The following is a 25,291-nucleotide window of genomic DNA, read 5'->3' as shown; positions in this document are numbered from 1 at the left end:
AGCCAATAGATCCCTTTCAGCTAAGTCGTACACACTGAAACTGTGTAAAATTAGACTATATTTACAGTGCAAACAAGACACATGTTGCCATCAGCTTTATCGTCAAACTGCTTTCCTAGTGCAATTTTAGTTGGAAATGCTGTGCCCCAGCATTTGTGAGAGGTGAAATATCCAGGACGTAGAAAAATGTCTACATCCCAATTGTCAGTAAACCCGAATCAAAACTATGTCATTTACTCATTTACAAAGTCCCCCAGTGGAAGTGGTGATGCTAGCGGACTCTTCACCCGCCCCTCCGCTTAGGGGTGAGAAGATTATGAGTGCATTTTTATTTTTGCATGAACTATCCCTTTAATCCTGCTTGTGATCACTGCAAAGTCTTCTCCACCACGTGTCCTCAGCCGACGGCTCATAAACGCTACTTACTTGTGTATCGGACAACGGTGAAGCTCTGTCCGCCAGTGTGGCCGTCAGCTGCCACTGCAGTGACACTTATTTCATACTTGACTCCAGCAGTCAGGTCAGTAATGTGAACAAAGGTTTTAGTCCCATTTAAAGTCCCAGTTAAACGTCCATCTGTCCAGTATACTCTGTAGAGGGAGCTGTTTCCCACTGGTTGAGTCCAGGTCAAAGACACAGTGGACGTGGTGACGTTCATGACTGTGAGGTTTCTGATTACTTCAGGCTCTGTTAGTGAATGAGCAGTGTTAGGGGGAAGAATTCAGGATTTACACTCTCGTGACTCGTCATCAGTATAACACAATGTGTCTTTGTGTTAGATACTGTATCTGCGGTGTGTTAATATCAAGCAAACTTATCCACAGTCATTAAAACAACAGTCAGACATGCTGGATCTCTAGCAAAGCTGTAGGTGTTATGCTGTCTAAAGTCATTGCTGTAGATATTCCGTTCATGTGCAGAATAAAAGTAAGAATTCAGATTCAACCAAGTAAACAGACTTACTTGTTGTGATCGCTTTACAGCAGTTGGAACAATTGATGAAGACTTGATAGACAACTCCAGAAGTCAGACCAGTCAGTGAACCGTTTCCATGGATATTATTCTCAGTGGATAAAGCACAGTTTGGTCTCGATACAAGGCTGACCGTTGTTGTTGTAACTGTAAAGTTTCCTGTTCCAGTGTCGACACACGGCCAGTCTAAGACACAGAATAACAAGAACAAAAAAATAACAACAACAACCATGAGCTCAAACAGATTAAAAAAAATCTAAATTTATGGGAAGAAAACCGATTTATTATGTTACTTGTGTTACTATTCCAAATAAATATGTTAACAGGCAAATGTGACAATTAAAAAGCAACTTTATTTTTTATAAGAAACTGCTTATTGAGTCACAACAATGTCAAAAGTGGTACTTCTTTATATCCACTGTATATCTGTATATTACCACACTACTGTCGACATAGTTTTATCACAACAGCGTGTTTTGGCTATAGTACACATTGCATTACTGTTATCATTACTGGATGCCTAACAACATCAACACCCATGAACATTAGCCATTAGCTAACTTGGCACATTTGCATTTTGTACAATTACATTGGTTTATATTAAACACAGGATTATGTGATAACGTTAAAGACACAGTAAGTCCGTACTCACCATTACATCCTGTACTGGAATTCTGAGGAGATGAAGAAAGAGAAAAGCAAAATATATAATTTTTGCACCAGCAGAGGTCAGCAGTGAGTTGTGAACAGCAGTAAAGTATCTGATACAGGTTCACTGTCACTGAACATCAATGTGTTAAGATATGTTGTGATAATGCAGGATCATTAAGCTAGATTTGAAAAAGACTTTGGTCACAAGTTATTCATTTATTCTGTCACTGTTCGAATATTAACAAAACAAACCCATTGTAAACTCAGTTTAAAATCCTTGATTACATTTAGTTTAACATTGATGAACTGAATAGTATAGTGTATTTTTCAGTTCTTATTGGCACAGATATCCAGACCTTTTTTATTGGTCCATTGTTGAATTTGAAGCATCTTTACCGACAGGATTTTGAAGTCAAACACTTCTAATAGAAAAAGGTTTCTATTAAAACTTTTAATAGAAACCTTTTTACAACTTTTCTAAGAAAGTGCTTGTTCTTTCCTTAAAACAAATCTTTGTCAATTGTGCAAATGCAAAAACAAAAGCTCCATAAAAAACCTAATTCACCTGAAGAAAAGATCATGTTTACAGACAGTTACAGAGTAGGAAGTAGAAACTGGTAATTCCCTCCTGTGGGTAATCATTGTGTGACCTAAACTGGGATGTTGGGAATATAACTGCATCCTGAATATCTCACCTTTCACAAAATCCTGATCAGAGCAAAAAAACAATATCACACACGCATACACTTAACACACAACCTCACGTCCATTTGAATCAAACTAAATCGACGTACTCCTGAGGTTTACTAGTGTTCTGGTTTCAGGACTAAACACACAGCTCCACATTACTTATTAGCCCAAACTTAAACAGCCCAGAGCCCCTGGCTGACATGTCGGTTTCACTCTGTTTACCACACAAGCTAAACATTAAATACATGACATCATTGCTTAAACCTGCAAAATTCTCCCCCTCACACAAAGATCACACACACAGTCAGCCATTAACTCCCAACAAAGACAAACCAGACTTCACATTCATTGATTATTGTGCAATAGATATTCAGCTGTAATTCTTAATATGTTTGGGGATTGTCCAACACGCTTTCGCAAAACTGTACTTATTTGTGTCAATTGTGATATTGTTTTAGTTTGTAATTTGATATGAAATAGAGCAGAAAAGACACAGACCTCACAACTCAGAAATCGTGAGACCAGGGTTCGTCCATTCTGTATTTTACGCTGCCCCACACACCCACTTATCCCTGGAGACGGGCGTCCTCATCTTAATTTTATCTTTTCTATTCAGAGCAGTAACCCTGCCCTTCCTCCAAATCCTCTGAGGGTCCTTTCTTCTTTCTGAGGCACAAAGGTGCCACACATTCTTCTTTGAAAAATGTTTACATAGTGAATGAAATGTCGGTACAGTATATACTGTGTGTTAAACGGGACATTGCTGCTCATGTTCTGGTTCATAATTTTACTTTGTGTTATAAATTGAAAAGGTTAACATGCTCTAATTTTCAGAAAACAGGTCACTTTCCTCAGACTGTCCATTGCTGCAGCCCACTCTGATATGATTGGTCTTGATTTTTTATATTATCAAGTATCGAATTAAAACCAAAGTTACCAGAAAAGAAACAACAAGCAAAAAAACATCAGTGTGATTAGAACTATACATAAAATTACTGAAAGCATCTTTGAGTATTAGATGTGTATTTTCATTTATTAGTCCATGTCCCATCCATAAACATGGAGGCGGTAGGGTTTGTGACCAACACTGCAGACAACCACCAGGGGGTGATCGAGAGGCTTTGGCTTCACTTTTGAGGGAAGTAATGTTGCCCGTCAGTGTTACTTACATAAAAAACCTTTAACACTCTGGAGGAAAGGGGAACACTGATAAAGCATCATATGTCTCCTTTAAGAAGCATTTTTAAGTCATATTGTGAAAAATAGTTGAATATATGTATCTTTTACATATCTTTAAGCCTCTTATAATATCTCTTTGGTGGATTTCTGACCTTAACAGGAGGAACAGCTTGTATGAGGAAGTGTACATCTTGATGACTATTCTTCTGCTGGCTGTGCAACACGTTGGCAGAGCTCAGCTTCACACTAACGCCCTGTCAGAGCAAGTGTGAATTGCTGCTTGAGACTTTCTCACTATATCTGTAATTTATTCAGACACTTTTCCCGAATAGTAAATGTTTTTTAGGCAATGACAGAGCAGTGGTATTTATCTACGCTCTCACGGTCTGGTCACTTTAATAGATTAGTCAAAATCCTAGTACAACAAATCAATCAGAATCAAAAGCTTTATTAAGAATTAGTTCCAGAAAATAAATGTATATCTGTAACTTTTGTAACTTGATGAAAGTAATATTTAGTAAGTTATTTTTTACATTTTTTGAGGTATATAAAGTCAATGCTTTGTCAATGTACAATGTTAAAAAGGCACTTTTTAATAGTTTTTTGTAGTATTCTAAACATTTTACTATTTTGCACTATTCATTAAAGTGAATGGTTCGCATGAGGGTGTCTTGAAATATTGATTCAGTGGGTGAGTTAAATTGGATGTAGTTAAAACCTCAGAGACGTTTTTTTTTTATCAGGACACAACCACAGACACCTTCACCTTTGAACCCGGCCGGCAATACAGAAGAGAATAAGTCCTTAAAGTGCAAGGAAAAGAAAAGTAGAAATCTGAAAAGATGCATGATGCTGATGAAGATCATGTCAGATACTAAATGGACCCTGTGGTGAGACTGTTTCTCAACTGGTGTTCCAAAGCACAACAATGACCTTTGAACCTCAAAAGAAGATGTTCTTAATTTTGAATCTTTCATAAAACTAAACTGCCTGTGTCCGGACAGAATCGCAATCAATCAATATTTTCCAGCTCAAAGAAAAAAATATGCTAAAGGTCAAATACCAGTATGTGAAAGCTGCCTCTTGACTATGACAAACCTCATGTTTTCATACAAATTGACAAAAATGTTGAACTGACCTCTGGGGATACGACTTCTCTGAGCCATGACTCCCAAATGTTTTATTTCCGTTGGCCCTCGTCCTAAGAATCACTTATTTCTTCTTGACTAAATAAACAAAACAACATCTCGAGCCATTATGCTTTGGCACGGCCTCAGAGAGCAGCAGCAACCCAAGTCCCAAAGTCCCATCTGGGAAATACTGCTCCAGAAATACAAATAAAATACATTCTGATTAATCTGCTCCATCCATCTTAACGTCCTCCCTCCCTGCTTTTTATCCCTAAATTCCTACTCTAGCTCATTACGCTTCTTATTCATCTGATTATTTTACCTGGAATTGATGCATAGATGTTGTGTTTTTTTCAAGTGTTTTTTGGGACCTGTTAATGCAGTTCCCTCCTGCTGCACCTACAGTGTATAAACCCCAGCTCCATATGATTCTTTGACAAACTTCACACATAAAGATGGGCGACATGTGTCTTGCCAAAGTGTCTTGATCGCCCCCTGGTGGCTGTCTGCCCAAGGACACTTAGGCATGCTGACTAGGGAAGACAGGGATCTCCCTCTAGCTGCCCTGGTCCACCGGCTGCTCCACTGGCTCTACTCTGGCTCGGAATCTCTTGTCTTAGACCTGCTTTTGAGTTAGGTTTTGATTTATCTCAACAGGGACATTATATATTATTTTTATAAGCCACTGAAGCTGTAGCTGTTTTCAGCTCAAAATCTGAAAATACAGCGATTAGACTTTCAGGAGGAGCGGCACTAGTTAAGTTGTATATACTTGGAGCTGTGATTCAGCCAATGACCTTCATGCCCTGTGTACTGTATCTGTGCCCTTCGACTGAGCCTGTCTGCAGGAGGAGGAGGAAATGGGTGTTCTGACCGCTACATAAACATTACATCAACTCTAAAGGCCGGCCGCCTGCCACTCAATGATTCCACCTCATTCCCTCATCACCTGATAACGCACCCAGTTCCTTCCTCAATAATAACACTCAAGCCCAAAGACAATCAAAAAAAAAAATCACCTTAAAAGCCGCTCGCCCACGGATCAGACTACTTAACCTCACAGCGTCTGAAAATCTGATAAACTTGGAACAAAAACAGGAGGAAGAAAGTTGCACAATAAAGCATTTCTGCTCCTTGAATTACGCAAAGTCGCACAAGGGTTGAGGGGCTTGTGCTGGTGACCGCGTTGACTTTGCTGAGTGGAGAAAGTGGATTCCTCTGCAGCTGTAAAGTCTGCAAAAACTGAGTTATCTGACTCAAACCAGTGTGTGTGTGTGTGTGTGTGTGTGTGTGTGTGTGTGTGTGTGTGTGTGTGTGTGTGTGTGTGTGTGTGTGTGTGTGGAAGAATTTGAGAATGCATACTGTTGGCAGTCGTCGCCTTTCCTTTATTGATTTTTCCTGCACTTCTCTTTTTGCAGCTTTATTCCAGTCATCAAGTTTTTCGGTGCTGATGACGCTTCTCTTTATTCTTCATGTATTTACTTTTTCCTACTCGTCATCATTTGTGTGTTAACATCTCCCGGTCCTAACGGCTTGAAAAACATTTGTTTGTGCCAGTCTGTTGCTGCAAATATCAGTGAGCTAGAATATGACATTGATATTAGTGACAGTGATATTTTGGTATGCTCATTTTAATATGATTTGAATAATCTTATTATCTTATCGCTGGTGGTTACAGGTTTGTAGTCCATCTTGTTACCGTATAGTGGCTGAGAAAACCCTTCTTAATAAAAACAAAAACTTTAAAATGTGTTTGTGTATGAAAACAAAAGGTCCTAATACTGATCAATGTGATAATACTTTAATCAAATTGTATTTTTCCTATTAGCCTATTCAGTTGCCCAATAATACCTTTCCCCAATAGAGTGTGTGTGGTGTGTGTGTGGGACAATCGTGTGTTATCAATTATATTTAATTTCTCTTTCACAAAAAGACATTACTAACATGGATGTTCTTTGTGATGAGATTTGTCAGGGTTGTAACTCTCACTGTCTCCTCGAAGCCTCTGATAAATCAACAGCTTGTTCTTTATTTAAAGGTCATTACCTCAGGGGTTTCTCATGGGCGACCTGCTCATTGTTCCTGCTCTAACATAACTTCCTGGCTCTCGCTGAGCCCACCCACAGACCCCTGATAACACACCAGAAAAACAAAAAGGACTTTTAAGTTCACTCGCTGCGGTTCATTTGTTGCACTTCACTCAGGAAGACGAGAGCCACACGACAGGGCCAGGCTCAGGTTAACTTGTTCCCCATTTGAACCTTAGACTTCCAGGGGATCAGATTGTTATTTGATGCCATTTGACCACATAAACCTACAGGTGTAGATGATGTATTTACACCTGTACTTTGGATTGTGATGTAACAGGCAGAACCACCTCTGGAGCTGGTCAGGGACCGATGTCGGGGGAGGCATTGTGACCACGTTTAGATAGATAGATAGATAGATAGATAGATAGATAGATAGATAGATAGATAGATAGATAGATAGATAGATAGATAGATAGATAGATAGATAGATAGATAGATAGATAGATAGATAGATAGATAGATAGATAGATAGAGTACTTTATTCATCCCCGAAGGGAAATTAAGTTGTCATAGCAGCCGGTATATTTGAATACAATAAAATACAATACAATACAATACAATAAAATAAAAAATATTGAGGTAGAAAGAATAAAAAACAGAAACACAAGATAAATAGGTAGATAAGGTGCAGTGGCAAGATGATGGTAATAGTACTGATGATATGATGGTAATGTTATTGTTAGACAGTATATAAAAATAGTACAGTATATATGGTATATAATATAACATAATATATATTTATATATATGATAGTAATTATACCAATATAATAGCAGAATATAGTAATAATGGCAGCAACAGTATATATAATAATAATAGTAATAATAATAATATAATAATTATAATTATAACAAGTACACATGTATAAATATGTGTATATAGACTTATATATACAAAGAATATACAGAGAGTATGATATAATATATGATATATAGTGGAGTGGAAATAAGTATTTGACTATACAATAGATAATATAATATACTATTAGTGTATGAATATGTAGACAGTTTAACACCAGTGTGAATGCAGGTCCTTGTCAATCGACACCCAACAGCTACATGGACAGATGTACATGATCGTGCTTGACTTCTAAAACAGTGAGGTAGCACTAGCTCAGTAGCTAGCAGCTAACAGCCATTAAACACACAGATCAGTCCTCTTCTCTGCCTTCGTATATGGACGTGTCTCTACCTAAGGCCACCAGGTTCTTCTATTCCTCTGTCTTTTCTTGTTGATATTTGGACCTGTGCATATGTGAGTTGAACTTCACTAAACCAAACTACAACTGGTGATGTATTGAAGTTTGTTTCTAACTGTATCTTATGATACGTGACGGAGGGATTCTGCCAAGGAACGCTCACATTTCTTTTTTTGTTTTGTGGACACTTCACCTCCATCCGCATAGTGGTGAGTAGTGAGTAGATCATGAGTGATTAATTTATTTTTGGGTGAACTATTTTTAAGAGAGGCTGCAGTGTATGGATGATTTATCCTAAAGGGTCTGTTAACATTAGTTGAGAAAAGGATTATGACCTAAAGTAAAATACTTCTCTGTAACCAGATTTTTATTGTGACATTATTTATTTTGCTGCTCTATTAAATAATACCCTATAATGAATCTACACAGTTTTTATATTACTCTATTAAGTGATTACTACTCAATATATAACTATAGATTAACCCTGCAATACATGATTTCAAGTCAATAAATTCACTATGTTATTTATTGTGTTTATATATTTGTATTCAATATAGAAGTTATACAGCATTTGAAGGCCATAGCATGTGGGAATACAAATGGAACATCTCTCCAAGAGAGTCCTTCTGTTGAATGCTATATGGAACATGAATCATAAAACAATGCCAAAAGCCACATCTAAAAATATCCACTGGCTCCGAAAGCTGCGGATGACAGCTTCAGTGGTTTGTCTCCAGGTATCAGCCTCCCACACCACAGTCCTGCTGCTGCTATCGTGGGCCACATCTGAGGCTATGGAAATGTGTGACGCAGTATTCACTGCTGCTGATACACATCACACTTGCCATTAGAGCTTCCTCTTGATGCGTGTGTCGAAGTGGAGCGTGGGCTGTGACGTGTGGTCGTCTGCGAACTCTGACAGTAAATATATTTTAGGCCTTTTAACAATCCCTACCTTTTATTTATAAGGTTATATGTGTCCTCGCTGCAGCGGTTCATAGTCTGTGCCTCTCTCATATTTACAATGCAAACATATATACAGATGTATTGACGGCATAGATTTTGTCCTTAACAAGACATTAAATCATTCACTTTATTAATCACTATCAATAACAGCTAATATGAAACCTATTTATTAGTAATATGTCATTTATTAAAGACGTTAGGTCTCAATATCACATTGAATTATAATTATTATGGCCTGGACCAGCATTACGTGTTGCATCTATAGTCTGTAAATCAATATGACTGCTCCTAAAAGTGAAGCCAAATTACCTGGAGGTTGACTGCATTATAGGTCATGCACCTCACATCCATGTTAGTAGATTGGACATGGGTCAAACTAAGAAGTCAAAGGACCATTTAAATACATTTTTCCTAAAGGTTTCTGTCATTACATGTAGGTATCATCACTCTGTTTGTATGTTTAAGGATTTAGATTTCAGATAAATTTGGTTTTAGTCATGATTGACAGCTGGCATTGACTCGTTATTGGTCAAGTGCGTGTCTCAAAGTGACCTTGATACTGCATCTCCAGTCCATGATCACAACTGTGTAAACTCTGTCTCCAAATGACATTAAAAAAAAGATGACAGGGCCAGATCTGAGGAATTTTCAGATACGTCTCATTGCACCTTTATATACAGTCTATGGTCGAGTGGCTAAAAACCGAGAACGTCTGGGCCGGAGGGTTTTTTCAAACCAAATACCTCAGCACCTGGCTGTCAGCAGCTCACTGACCAACAACACACCTGTGAAACCACCACTAATACCCTCTGTCTGTATATTATGGTCATTTTGTACCGATGGGCCATTTAAAAGGAGAATTCCAGAACTCCATTAAGAAAAGCTGTAAGAGCGAGCGATAGAGAGACAAGTAAGAGAAAAATGAATAACTCTCATCCCCTCTAAAGCTTTGCCTGGCCATGATTTTCTCAGAGGCCACTGATAAAACGATAGCTGTCTGCTGACAATAAGGCCTTTGAGGCTGAGAGAGGAGCCTGTGTCTCATTTACATGGACTGGGGAACTGTGACTCTTTGTGATTCAGCTTGTACACGCTGAACTTCCAGCTGCAGCCCTGGCTGAGGGCAGCGTGTTTGGGGATGTTAATTTGAAAGTGGACTGTCTTGATATGGTTGAATGGGGATTGCGAGTGGGTGGAAGGTGCAGTCTTCCACAAAGGAGGACTTGATTTGCGGCTTTTGCACCAATAATGTGATGCAAAACAAGGACTCTTACGCTTTCAAATGTGAATACAGTGTGAGACAAATACATTTCGGAGAGAGGCACTTGTGTTCTGACGAGTATCGCACGTCAGAACACATTTTATACCAGCGCCAGGCATTCAAAAACGGCAGCTAGTCAAAAAGTTGCTGTCCGCAGCCACAGACGGGTCATTTCTTTTAAAACGTCACATTTCCTTGTTCCGAGATGTTTCCTACTGATAGTCAGGTCATCATGCTCTCATTTCGCACAGACAGAAAGAGAAATGTACGGATGAATGGAGAGAGAGAAAGACTGCGTAGAATGATAAACACATGCAAAGTGTTGTACATTTCCTTGTTCATTAATAAAGGACAGTGCTGCCGTAACTTTGCATGCACTCCTTCTGAACTTGCAACGTTTCGTAACAAAATACACATTATATCCACTATCAATCAAATTATAAACACTGAATGGATCTATAGTTATGACAGCTAAGTTGAATTTGTGTTATATATTTATTCAGACAAAAAAAAACTTTCATATCAGACTTTAATGGTCCCCAAAGGTAGTCACATAAAATGATATGGCACAATATTTTCTATGTAATTAAACTGGTTCAAGACAATTTAACGGAACCAGGAAATCCATTCAATCTAATTAATAACTGTGGTTCTCTGATGTGCTGCAGACCACATCAAAATTACTTTATAACTTACTGGTGATTCAAATGTTTTTTCTGAGACCTGTTCAGAGATCCTGGTGGTTTATGCGGTTTTGATGAGGCACGTTATTCCCCCACAGATCCACTCGATTACAACCTGATCAGAGGTGCATCGATCCTGATCGTGTGGAACGCTTCAGTGCGGTTATGTAAGCTGTTCTGTTTCTCACTGTTCTCCATTGTTCAGTCAGCCTGATCAGCCACAGCCCTTTTAAAGAGGAACTGAAACTTAAATAGAATAAAACAGAGCGCCTTTACTAGATATAAGCACTATAGAAGTTCACACCCTGACCCTGATGTCTAATTAAGGGAAAACATGAGAAAAAGTTTCATTTCAGGGAAGTGAAGTATTTCCCCTTTTTCTACTCTAACTTCCTTTGTGATTTTAGTCGAAACCATATTTTATCTTTGAAGATCTCAATGTCATCTGATGTACCCTGAAGACTCAAATCCATATTACAACCCTGATCTAAGTACTGGTCCTGAAGAGAAAGAAAGATCCAAAATTTCTGTCATTTATTGACAAATTTTTAATATAAAACTCTTTGACTTGTTTCCATCAGTACAGAGGAGAATAAAGGTGTGACGCTTGAACCTCATCAGCTTCCTGTTAACGTGTGAGAGACGCCCAGACTCAGTGACGCGTGTCAAAATGACAGCTGCGAGGAAAAGGGAGAGTGATGAGAAAGAGAAATAGTTCAAAGAGTAACGCAACATTCGTACTAATGCGTTTCATTTTCAAAACACACAGCAGGCCGTCTTCGGACACACACGGCGTCCACACTCCGAGTTAAGGTTGAAAGCGCTTCTACTTTAGTTTAGGGTTAGTGTTTCAATCTGGACTAGCACAGACAGAGATGGTTGGAAATGATGACGCAGGAGCAACTGCTTGCTGATTGGGTCTTTTTTGGGCCTTCGCTGATTCCCCAGTCTCCTATCGGCCCCTTTCCAGAAGAAAACAAATGAAAATGTGAAAAAATGTTTGAGACAAGCTATTTTTTAGGGTAAATTCTATGTACACCAACACGTGCATGTCCAATGTATGTGTGTGGTCACGTGATATATGTTTTCAGGTGTGTTAGTATGGACAGAGATCATTTAAGTTTCAGATGAAAACTAGTAGTATTTGATGTGGCCTCAAACAACTTCAATGACGCTGCTCGAAAGGAGAGGAAAAGAAAACAAGGGGAAGAAGAAGAAAGAAAGAAGAAATAAAGCAAAATCACAACTATGTTTTGTTCCTCTTATTTAGGGTGCTTTCTGTTGCCCTGTTCCAGCTCACGGACGTGTGAAAATAAACCGTTTCAAAGGTGTGAATACATGCCCTTGTTTTCTACCAGTTCATTAAAAAAAGTTCTCTTTAATAGGGTTCAGCAATCAGATGTCTAATCTCTCACTCCATCCCAAGACCCTTGATCGGGCAGCAGGTTTGGAACAAGAAAGTCCTGAGATCTGTATCTGATTGTCTCGTCTGACTTCTCTTACAATCAAAAGTCTAAATCCAATTATCGAAAAATTTAAAGGAAAACAACATGAGATTCTTTAATTTTTGCCTTATGGGATGTGAGTTCTTGTCAGTCTGTGAACCTGCTGTCCTCCATGGTATTGAAACCAGGGGGGATTTTGGCAGACTTACATTTTCACATGTTGATCAGTTAAATGTCAACTCTCAGCTCACTTCACGGAGCACTCCACCTACTCTGCAAGGTCAAGCATGAACTTCCCTACTTGATAAATAAGGGCGTCACAGTTATCAGCATTCACCGTTTCATTTCGACAGAACAGACCAAGATAGGATCATCAGAAGACAACGGCCTTTTGAAAATCTGTACCAATTTTTACAAGTGCTTTGTAAATTAAAGTAAATTAAAATCTGCGCCCATCTTCAAAATGAATTCAATATCTGATAGAATGTGGACTATTAGCGATGCAGATGATTTTATTTGAGTTATAACTACTTTATGCTGTTTAAATGGATTATAATCTGATATCTGAAAGGTTGTGGGTACCAGGTTAGAAGTGAGCAGCCTGTACATAAATCATTAAGAAAGATATTCGAACATTTACCTAATGCAGAATGAATGTGTCCTCATTTTATTTAATAAATACTACTAATATCCACAGAGACAACCACATTGACAGACTTCAAGGTACAACAACGTCACAGCACCTCTGCCTTTGCTTTAGAGAGCAAGAGGCCCATTGAATTTGTGTCTGTTTAGTGGTGAGGGTTCTGTCCTGAATTTCCGTGCACCAGTCAATCTATCTGGACCAAAGAACCTGCACATGATAAACTAAACCATCAAAGGTACGACCAAGTCACTGTGTCTGAGGTCGTCCCTTGTGGCTGCAGGACGGACAGGGACACTGGGCTGCACCTCATTCCATTCCTGACCCCTTTGTGTTGGCCACACACATCCTCACATGCCATTCTCAACCTCTCTCTCTCTCTCTCTCTCTCTCTCTCTCTCTCTCTCTCTCTCTCTCTCTCTCTCTCTCTCTCTCTCTCTCTCTCTCTCTCTCTTTCTATCAATCTATCTATATATCTATCTATCTCTCTCTCTCAAGACAGACAAGAAAGACCAGTGGGACAAGGACAGGTGGTTCAGAGTGTCTGTGACTGTATGTTACCTGTTGCTCTGATGGATGAGCAGCACACACTCTTCACACACTTGACACTGAGCTGTACAATCCAGATATATTAAATATCCAATAAACCAATTTGAAATGTTAAGAATCTCCACTGACTATTTTCTTTAGTTAGGAAAATGTGCAAAAAAAAAAAGTAAATTTTACTTCCTCTAAATAGGCCACGATTGTAAAGAAAAAGAAAATTGTTGTTTTAAGTTGTTGCTGACATACATTGAATTGTATTAATTGTATAATAAGCAAAGGTCAACTCTATCTCCCAGACTTCACAGAGGTTTTTCACTTTGCAGGCTTCAGCAACCTGCGCAACAGGTGCAGTCCCACACTGACCATCACCATCCCAGCAAAGCGGCCTGTTCACCCGAATGAAGCCTCAGCAACACCTGGGTTAAAGTCTGATCCCAGTGCATGTGAATGGAGGATGTTCTCTCACCTCGGGCAGCGCGCAGAGGAGCAGCAGAATCCACAGAGAGACGCCGGAGCGCCGCAGCGGCTGCATCATGACGCGCAGGCAGCAGAGACACGACTGGAGGCTCTGTGTCCTATCCGCTGAGTCCTGTCATTGTCCAAAACTTAGTTCCTGCTTCAAGCAAAATGCGAAAGTCTCACTTCTGTGGCAAACTGCCGCTACTTCGCGAGAACTCAGTGGGCAGAAAGTTGAGAACGTGGAGTTTTACGCGCGGTTAACGGGGAGGAGCAGGCGGTGGCAAGTTCGGGGGAAGTTTGGTGAAGTGTGCCACTCCTCCTCCTCCTCCTCCTCTTCCTCAGCCCAGCAGCTCGTTCCCAGTTATCACCTCCCGAGGAGTCCCAGCCTCAGCCCGAGGGACCCTGCCCGACCAGGGGGGGACTCTGAGGAGGAGGAGGAGGAGGAGAGGGCTGTCCGGTCAAGCAGAAATTAAAAAAGAGAAAGGAGTCATCCCACATTCTTGACATAACTTGGCCAATCAGGGTGAAGGAATTCATCTGTCTGTGAAGCAACTCCCTGCAAAGACGAGCAGCTAATAAGTTGTCATGTTTCTTAGGAAACTTCAGTGAAGTTCAGTGGCTGAGTTTGGCTGATGATTAGTGTCCACATTCAGTAATTCATAATCACCTATTCCATTTATAGGTTTATAGTTCTCTATTCCAGGAATTTGTCTATCTGTCTGTCCATTTGTATGTCTGTCCGACCGTGTGTGTGTGTGTGTGTGTGTGTGTGTGTGTGTGTGTGTGTCTGTCTGTCTGTCTGTCTGTTTGTCCTTCAGTCCATCTGTATTTCTATCTGTCTGTCTGTCCGCATCACCACAGGACAAACTGCCCATTCCAACCAGGCAGGATTAGAACGAGCACTCCACTGGTTGTTTCAATGGAAAAATGGTCGTCACATGTTTTCAGACCCCCGCAGGCAAACATATTCAAATAACAATGATATAAAAAGGAACATATTTGTGGTATGCAAATCCAAATAAAGGTATGAGGTCAAGGACACAGTAGAGTCTGTTGACAAACATGTTTGGGTTAAAAGTCCAGAGGGACTAATTGGTCGAGTCGACAAAGCATATCAAAAGACAGTGTCGTTAAACGGCTGAATCAGGAAAAGAACTACAATATGGGAGTATGCGTGAAAAAGGCTGGTCATGTAAAATGTATATATAGAACATTCTTTATCAGCTTTGTCACAGAGCGCTGTTTAGGAAGCAGCAATGTGGATGGAGTGAAAACAGTGAATCCTGGTACAATGTCTTAAAATAATAATAAATATGTGCAGATATTTCTAAACTGAGGCACCAAATTTGTCTCCTTACCTTTACCTCCCACGTTTGATTCCTGTTTGCCCTGATACCTTCAGGTTTTTTGTTTATTTGTTTAATACACTGTAAAAGTCCATGTTAAAGCTTTACATTTTTCCATATAACCACTTACATCTGTGTGATAAGAACAACCTCAAATGAAATAAACCATCTTTTAGAGACTTTTTAGTTAGGCCTATTTCCCATCCACTAATATGGAGGAGGCAGGGTTTATGACCTGTATTGCAGCCAGCCACCAGGGGGTGATTGAGCCCCCAATGTTTCATTTTGGGGGAGCAGTCATCCATCTTTATATACAGTCTTTGTCTCTGCTTCACAGATATAGATCTTAGAGGATGAGTTCACAATTTGTCAATCCTGTCTTAAAACAATCAGCCCAAATCCATATATGGTAACAGGTTGTGCTTCCTTCTGTTCGTACTGATGATTGTAAAAACCCAACATGCTAAAAGCAACAAATTAGAGAAGTGAATTTGCTGTAGTAAGTTTTTCTCACTTATGCTGAGTAAAGCCTCCGTTATACGTCAGTTAACACAAACAATCGCCTTTCTGGTCTCGAAGGGAGAATTCCACCCATGTACTTTTGGTTTTTCACAAACCAGTTCTTCAGTACGACATGGATTCTTATCTGAGATTGGTGCCGGTGTGCTCACGCAGCATTTACACCTCTGAATACTCCTGTTGCTTTGCTGAAGATGTGCTGTGTTCAGCGGCTTATTCCTCAACCTTTAAATAGAGCACAGGACGCCGAAGCTGCCACGGCTTTGTGACGGACAGTTTCATAATGGCTGTTAACAGAGGCCTGCTGATGATGGCTAATGGAGATAGAGATGATTTGAACTGGTCACTATGACTAACCATTCCCAAGGAAATGTTATGTAACCCTCTCTGGGAATGTGCAGCGTGTTTGTCCCTTTTTTCCCTTTTTTCCTCAAGGCCTGCTCTGTACATTAGTGCTTTTGTTGCTGTACACAGTTTATATTTATTTAGACAAGTATATTTACTGCTTATGTTTGTCGGATGCAGTCCGGCTCAAGAGTGAATTGAGATGTTGCTGATACTGTGCAGGCAGAGGGGATTTGATCTTATCTGCATGAAGTCATAAACATCTACGCATCATTTCAACATGAGACCTAAACCTCGAAGCCTGACTAAAGTAAAGTTAAAGGTGCTGTGACACATGTGCCACTCACACGCAGTTGGTTTATATTATATTGTTCTATAAAGGGCTGTTAACCAACCTGTGAACTGTGGCATTTTGGCCAAAAAACAGATGTAGCTATTAGCCTAGCTCCCTTTCACCTAGGCAAGAAAATCAGTATATTTTTCCCACCATGCGGAAGTGTCATTTTATCGTTCGTCATAAACATATAGATATAGAGGTTTTATTTGGACTATTTGAATGCTTGTGTCATGGATGTAAGGGATGTATTTAATTTGCCTAAAGCCCTCATATTATTGGTGCTAACACAAACATAGAAGGAATGTTGTTTACTCTCAGGCAATGCAAATCAAATGCAAATGACTGATTTAATCGTTTTGCCATGTTAGACATGTCTGATGAAGGCCTGAGTGTAAACTTTTTCACCTGTCAAACTATTTATACATTTGTACAAAGAGACTAATACCCGGTTTATTCATAAAGTCACAGCCAGTCACGTTATAGTGAACAGTGTCTTTATTTCCCATCTGAAGATTTGCCACACTAGAATCTGTAATATTTGAAGAACTAACAGAGGGAATGAAAAGAGAAAAGGAAAATAAAACAGTGTCCTCTCCCTGTGATGATTGACTGTGTAACGTGATTACATATCTTCTCTGTGTAGCTGGACCCGGCTTCAAAGACGAGAGCAAGCAGACACAAATAGACCCGGTTCAAGTTCAAACATCCATCTGAAAAGGTGTTCCTCTCTGTGTTTGTTTTGCCTGAAAGAAGTTAGAAGCAGGAAAACCAAAGTTCCAGACCAAATCGTGAAGACAATGGAGAAGTTTCCTATAATCAGGATAAAATATATACAAAATGGCCAGCAGCAACAAACTGTAGGTGTTTGTCTGAGATCTCAGTTGATGAAAGTGTCACAGACTTAATTTATGAAACTAATTGGAGGATGTTTCATTTCCATAGACTTTTGATTGCGTCACATTCGTTATAGCTGTAACCTCAGGGGCAAACTGCATATGGTGTATTTTCTACCACAGTTTGTATTAGTCACTCGTAAAGTAAAACTTCAACACAATACCTCATCCATGAGCATGATTTGTGCCAGAGTCATGTCAGGTAGATTTGCATGATGTTCAATGATGGTGAAGACAACGGCTCCCAATGATCCCAACCCACACACTATTGGCCAAAGTTACGTTTGTATGTCAAATGCATGTATGTGTATTTGTATTGTTCTTTTTCTGCTCTAGGCTGTGGTTGACCATGACATATACGCGTATATTCATCCATCTTTCAGCTCTGACTGGCTCTAAGTAGCGCCAGAGTGGGAGGAGGGAGCGTCACTCTGATTGTAAATTCATCACGAATCATGACCGACAGTCTGACAGGATCCACGCTGGGAGTTTATGGAGAGTTGTGATGGAGCTTCCATGGAGATTCACTCGCTGGGTGCAGAATGCTCCAAATAAAAAGCTTAGTGTTATTCCCTTTGTGCAGGAAAGACCTGTTTAACAACACGAGACGCTACAGCACAGATATTAACACAATTAATCATGTCATCTGAGCAGTGAAAAGTAATAAATAACAGATTATGAAAATATGAAAATAATTTGCCAAACATAAAAATGTAAAGTTCCAATAGCTAGCTTACATGTTGGGGGAAGTTTGCTTAAACATAGGTCAATTTAAAGCTCCTACAAGGAACTTTTCATTTTGGTTGATTTTGGCGCCACTGTGGACAAAAGCATGTTTCCTCCGTTTGAGATCTGCATGATTAAATTCCTTTGCCATGATAATCGTCAGCTGTTTGTTGATGTCATGCAGCTTTTCAAGCTCCGCCCGAGCCTTAGCTTGTGGGGAATACTTCCAAAAAGGCTATTTTTATAAGAAGTCCCCAGGAAGAAAAAATGGTCCAAACGAAGACGAAGTAGAAGAAGAATGCAGTAAATCTTTCCTCTGACCTGCTGTGTAGGTCATAATGAGGCAGCAATATTAAAATTAGACTGTTTCAAAACCAGGTAAAAACTCTTCATAGGGTCTTGAATTTAAACATTATATTGCTATAAATAAAAGCCTGGTAACAGCTGATGTACAGAACTTTCCATATTGCTCTGAGTCCTGCCCCACCAGTGACCCCACTCCTCTTACAGCTGTAGGCCTCCTTTTGCACTTCCCCCTCCACCACCATCCGCTCTCACGCTTTAATTCTCTCTTCTTCCCGATGCTTCCACAAGCGAAACACGCTCACACTAGCTATTAACTCTAGAGAACATGCAGAGCTTTTACACATCACAGGAGCACAAACCACACTCTCTGTTTGTCTGTGTGAACTGGGATGTCCCCCTTAACATGTCTGTGTACTTTTGGTCCAAAACAGAAAGTTTCTGATAATGTTTGAGCCATAAAAACAACAAATGGTGGTCACAGCCACTTATCAGATCAGGATCCTCCCTCCGTAACTCTGCTCTCATCTCTCCATCTTCATGACTCTCATTTCGTTGTTTATTCTGGGTAAATGACCATAATCGCCGCTGTGACCCATGAACATGTTGATACATCTTCACTGTTAGAGCTTCTTGTTTAGATTTGGACACTGGAGTAAACAGGGATTTCTAATCTAGCATTTGAAACTGTCCAGTCCGAAGTCCCTCGCGGGGATCGTACAATGCTGAAGAGGTTAGTAACAGCGCTGGCGTGGCGAGGTCGCTGTGACAGAGCCCTGCAGCGAAGGGTGGAAATGCAATGGAGAGACGTTATCTTTGCACACTCCTTTACAAACTCTTTTAAAAACCATCTGACTCCACAGTATTTTATGCTTCCCAGATCAGATTGTGATACAGTTTAAATCTGGCCCAAGTAGTGTCATTTGTCTGGCCGAGCAATCTCACACAAGCTTACATTCACTCCACAGTTTACAGTTATAACCATAGTCTGAATAAAAAGATGGATGCTATGTCTCCACTTTCTCCTGCTGTGCAGAAATGGAGCCAAAATATCCTGGATACTAATGCTGCCATTTTGTGCCGAAGATGGAGCGATGTGGAGCCAGATTCTGCGCAGTAACGTTCACAGGATGGAGTCATGGTATTGACGTCCTACTGATACACACACTTGACCAAACGCCTTTTTTACCCATTAAGAAAAAATTTAAACCAAACTTATAGAAACTTGAACAAACCCAACCCTAAATGACAGAAACCATCTATGAGAAGAATTGATTTCACATGTTTTGACCCTTTGACCTTTTGATTTGGCTCGTGTCCCATCCACTAACCTGGGAAGGCATGGCTTATAACCTATACTACACGGCAGCCACCAGGGGGAAATCAAGACATTTTGGATTCACTTTAGGTGAGCTGTCATGTCCTCCATCTTTCTACATAGACCCTCTAGTCTCTGCTCGTTCATTACAAAATAAAAGCAGTCCACCGGCAGCATCTTCGCTGCTGCAGCTGCACATTTTCCTCTTTTCATTTGTTGCGATTTTACTTCAATGTGTGACTTTTGCTTCTACTCTGTATAGATTAAAACTATAAACATAGCAAAGAAAAAACACTTATACCATTTTTTTCTTTTTTTTTTAGAAGTACCCATACAAATAGGCTACACAAAAACAACTTGGTTACAGTAAAGAGAGCAGGTTACTTTCCCTATCGTCCCCACAAACAACATAATACAGCATGTTAATAAATGACTGTTTCCCATCACAGCCACATGTCTGGTTCACATACGACATCTAATCTGTTTTTATTGATAAGATTTTAACATCAGGGACACAGACGTCTGAGTGGTTAGAGACAGTTAATCAGTAGGTAATGAATACCCAACAAGCACCAGAGTTACTAAATAACTGAATCAATACCTGCAGTCGACTATTAGATAGTGATGAGTTTAATAGCTGATCTCTTGATGCTGTACGAATGAAACTGTCACTTTAACACGGCTTATAATCAATTCATAATAATCAGGATCATATCACATATGACTTGATATTTTCTGTCTGCTCGAGTAAAGTGGAGGTCATTCAACCAAACTAAACTGCAGCAACTCCTGTGAATGAGATGCATCATTAGGTTTCAGGAAGGGCTTGTCAGCTATTCATTAAGAGAAGCCTACTCCAGCAATTCAGCATATCGGCAACGTGAGGTCAGAGGGGGTCACACAAGATAGATTTAAACTAGACATTAAATGCAGCAGAGGCCGGCATTGGATTTGTTCCTATAGCACGGATCAAGCTTAAAAAATCCAGACCTTCCCTCGGCGTTCGCTCCCTGACAGAAATACACGTTTTTTCCACAACCACAATAAGTTCCCTCTGTGTGTTATGTGTTAATCAGTTGTAGAGTTCCTCTTTAACTAGTTCCTAAGTTGTTTGCACATAACTGGTTACCATGGTATCAGTGCCAAGTTATCATTCTCCTTTTCATTTTGATTCCTGGCACCTGAACACTTGTTTCATTTATCATTCCAGGACATAGTCTCCCTCTTCAGACCTAATGCTATATAACATCACATGGAAACCAGCTGACTGCGGCAGCCAGCGGACATCAGATGAGCACTTTACACTTTACAGGCCCCTTCCCCCCCCCCGGGTGCTCAGCAGGATCAGCTGCCTATCTGTGTTAGACTGTGTGTCATGGATCCTGATAGCCAGGCTTGGAACGAAGCTGCCGCCGGCATCTGGATGTGACCAGATGAGTCACAGTCAAATCTGAGATCGGCATCGGGTCGGGAACAGAAGGAAGGCTTCGAGTTAGAGGTCACCGTGCTAAATATCCCTTCAGAGGTGTGTATCCATAAGTGTGTATCAATGAGACAGACTCAACCGGCCACTAGTCATTCACAAAGTTGCCCGCAGTGAGCCATCAGTACCACTAGAGGCCTCCATTTGAAACCAGAGGAATGTTGCTCCTGTGTATAAATTCTCAATTTACAGAGTTGGTGAAATTTGCTGTATCTGAGTCACTCTACCTCAAAAGAAAAGAACTGCTTTTACACTTTTATTAATTTACAGTCCCATACTTAATGAACGTTCAAATTCCAATATCACATCAGAGGGAAATGTTTTTAGAAAAATGCGCAGTGGGTGAGTCTCACTGAGAATGAGGAAGTGATGTAGCGTTCCCAGTGTAGCTGTCAGTGAAACAGACAGCTCAAGGCCACTGGCTTGTATCATTAATTTGGTTACATGATGCTTTCACTCTCACCGTTTATACTGAGTGACAATGACCTTGTGTGTGTGTGTGTGTGTGTGTGTATGTGCGCGTATGTGTGTGTTTATTCGTGTGTGTGTGCGCAGAGGTGAGATCATTTTTTAAAGGAACGAGGAGGAGAAGATAAGGAAGTACAGGGGAGTTCATTTAGTTGATTGGAGTGCGGTGGGGAAGGCGAGGATGTGTGGGAGAGATAAATAAGCAGAGAGGATTGGACTCTGAAGTGGGTCATAAATACTGAAGAAAGATGGGAGAGAGAGGGAGAGATAAAACGAGTGAACAGTTAGACAAGACGTAGTTTGTGCATTGGCTTTTATGGAAATAAAGTCACACAGCAACGTGCTCTTGTTTCATCTGTGTCAGTATTTTGATTCCAGTTATATTCAGATAGGTGTGCGCATGTACGGTTTTACATGTGCGTAAACAGAAGCTTATGTTTCTGTGTGTCTGGAGAAACGTTATCACCATGATGGCATCAACTGTGCATGATGAAGTCAAAACATGTTACAGTTGTAGTGTAGATTAAAAGAAGGATGTGTAAACCGATAACTACAAAGTGCCAATTTAATAAAGTAGTAATAACTACTGAGTAATCATGTAATAATGTAGGAATGACTACAGAGAACATAAGTACCAATGTATTAATGACTACTGAGTATTCATGAAATAATGTAGTAATGATGACTACTGAGTAATTAAATAATAATGACATTTGAGAGCTAATAATATAGTAATGACTACTGATTACATGTGTAAAATGACTACTGGCTGCTAATAATAGCTAGACTACTGAGTACTCATGTAATTATGATTTCTGAGAGCTAATAATATAGTGAAGACTAGTGTGTACTCATGGATGTGAGCATCAACACGTGGCATTGACTGGTGTGATCTCTTGAAAATTGGTGTTATATAGGAAGCTAGCACCATTAGACTCAAGCATAATTCAGTATGAAGACTGGATCTCTAACGTTCAGCAGCTGAGTCTAATATTTCCATCAGGAGTTGGTGGGGGCCAAACCCAGAGGTAAAAGGAGGCAGAACATGTGGATTACTCTCTTCAAGTGGATACAAAAACATTCCTCCAGATGATTGATCACGTTGCTTTGTGTCTGCGGAAAGTGTAAATAAGTCAATTGTGGCTAAAAAACGAAGCAGTTTAACACAAAAAGTCATGACGTGTGTTTGTGGTGTTTGTGGGTTGTTTCTGCTGCCCCCAAGTGGCTAAGCGCGTGTATGGTGTAGTACTGTGCATTCCATTCATTTTCCCTTTTTTTTACCATCAGAATTATTATAGTGAAGCTACATTATGAAGCTTACGCAATCTGCTTCAGCAATGCTGCATTACCATGAAAATATGAATGTGACATAGTGTTTGTGCCCCACACCCCCCCACACCCGCCTCCTAGTATTTGTGTTGATCAGAATGGCCTGTTTTCTGCTGGTCAGTTCAGAGAGCTGACAGGGAAAGGCTACCATATGGCAAGACAGGAAGGAGGGAGAGAGAGAGAGAGAGAGAGAGAGAGGGACACACTAAAGGGGAGAGAGACAAGAAATTAGGCGGTTGTAAGAGAGAGCGAGAGAGAGCGAGAGAGAGAGAGTGTGGGAGGGAAGAGAACGTAGGACGTGAGAGGGAGAACGCGTGAGAATAATCTGGAGCAGTGAGAACATGGGGATGACAAAAACAATCCAGAACGGAAACAGGAGTGTAGACCCGGGTGATGATGAGTTACGAGGGTGGGTGAGGCGGTCGAGGGGGGGGTGACTGAGATGAGTGAGAATGAGGCTGAGAGGCAGAGGAGGTGACAGCGTGGGGGGTTCACTGCTCAGTGATGTGTTATGATCCGACTCCACAAACACACACACACACACCCACATATATTTGTGTCACTTCGGAGGACACTGCTTTGACTCGAATTTCTTACTTGGAGACTCACAAAGTTGGAAATGTTCTATTCTGTATTTTTTTTCATAATACAGACAACAGCCGTACTTTTCGATATCTTTACAGAGACCTTGGGCCAACACACATTGGGTTATGGTGCAGAAATCAATCTTTAACAACTAGAATACAGTGTTTTGATTTTGAAAAAAGACCTTCAAGCAAATGTTTCAAACACAGGAGTATTTTGTGTAGTTGTGTGTTTGGATGAATACACAGTGGCTGCAGGACAGGAGCCTATCTGAGGAATTGACTGAAAACAAAGTGCCTGTGTTGATTGTGATAATGTAAATGTGATTCATTGGTGTTTTTATTAGCTTTTGGGCACATCTCTGAATCTGCTTTATTAACCTATTGGCGGCACAATAATTGTTCAGTCATACATTTGTTGCTCGTTTTTGCATTTTCGTTTGTTGACAATTATTACAAAATAGAATATCACCATCTTTAGCCTTAAATCCCCAAAACATAATGGTTTACATTGTGAAAAGCATCTTATGGAGCTAAGTCCCCACAATGTGGCTGTAAGAATAGATTTATATCCCCACAATGTGATTAATACACACGCAGAGTCTCTCTCTCTCTCTCTCTCTCTCTCTCTCTCTCTCTCTCTCTCTCTCTCTCTCTCCCTCTCCCTCTCTCTCTCTCTCTCTCTCCCTCTCCCTCTCTCCGTCTCTCTCCAGGTCCCTTGCTCGCTCTCCCTCATCCTGGCTCTGTTGCCAAGGCTACCGTACAGCCTCTTGCTGCATATATAGACGAAGCTGCCGCCTGTGGATCTCGCTCTCTCTCTCCTCCAGGATACTAACAAAAGAAAAAAAACACATCAGACTTTTATGCCTTTACCTCTCTTCCACACACACACATTTTAAACACACACATTTGTAGATCCTTCCTTTCCAAACCTTGCACCATCCTTTTGCTCGTCGTTGTCCCTCTCTGTCAGTCTGCCTCGCTCGCCCATGCAAACACGCTCCCAGACACAGGAGCAGTAAAGGGATTGGCGTGGTGCTTGGCGCTTGGCTCCTGGGTTTTTGGCTCCGAGGGTGCAGAGCGGCAGATGGCGGTGTGAAGACAGGCTCAGCCAGGTAAGAGGACTTATCCTAACCAGACTTAAGGCTCACGGGCGAGTGACTGTTCCAGCCTCCCTCTCTCCTCCCTCATGTCTCTCCCTCGTCTCCCCCCTCCGCGGCTGTGCGACATGAGGTGAATACCAATTCCTCAGCAAAGCACCCACGGTTCATATGGCTGCTGCGCTTCTCTGGCTGTAAAAAGGTAGGGATGTGTGATGTAGGCTCTGTATGTGTGTGTGTGTGTGTGTGTGTGTGGTTTTTCCCTCAGAATATCAAAACAGATCATTTTCCAACAGGTTGGTTCTTTGATGCTGGTAATAACACTCTCATCTATTATTATTCCAAGCTCGATTTCCTCAGCGTTGTATCATGCCTGTGTGACAGTGTGGGAGTCACCAGAGAGAGATGCAACAGTCCACCTCCCTGGGTGATTCATTACTAATCCATCCAGCTCTGCACTGTGTGGTCCCTCTAGCTCACCGTAGCCATGTACGTGATATGAATGGTGTTTTGTCTTTTAGCATGAATGACTGCCAGAGAGTGCCATTCCTGCACGGGTGTTTTTGATGCAGTGCAATCGTGTAACACAAGCCTTTGTCACAAGGAATCCAGATTTATCTCCAGCAG

At 40.6% G+C, this 25,291-nt stretch overlaps 1 protein-coding gene across 10 annotated transcripts in view; it reads right to left on the bottom strand.

The window, feature by feature from the left end:
* LOC133008611 (receptor-type tyrosine-protein phosphatase beta-like) overlaps positions 1-14,194 on the bottom strand; it is a 40,845-nt gene extending 26,651 nt beyond the window's left edge. For all 10 annotated transcript variants that reach the window (XM_061075839.1, XM_061075840.1, XM_061075847.1 and 7 more), the window contains exons 1-4: positions 13,921-14,194; positions 1,625-1,646; positions 964-1,158; positions 427-687 (exon numbers count right to left, since the gene is read on the bottom strand). In XM_061075839.1, the coding sequence (XP_060931822.1) occupies positions 427-687; positions 964-1,158; positions 1,625-1,646; positions 13,921-13,989 (547 nt within the window). In that variant the 5' untranslated portion in view covers positions 13,990-14,194. The remainder of the gene's footprint in view (positions 1-426; positions 688-963; positions 1,159-1,624; positions 1,647-13,920) is intronic.
* Positions 14,195-25,291: the final 11,097 nt, after the last annotated feature.

Source organism: Limanda limanda, chromosome 8 (genome assembly GCF_963576545.1).
Source record: "Limanda limanda chromosome 8, fLimLim1.1, whole genome shotgun sequence".
NCBI classification, from domain to species: Eukaryota; Metazoa; Chordata; class Actinopteri; order Pleuronectiformes; family Pleuronectidae; genus Limanda; species Limanda limanda.
The sequence above is the reverse complement of the archived record's forward strand: the minus strand, read 5'-3'. Positions and strand labels throughout refer to the sequence as shown.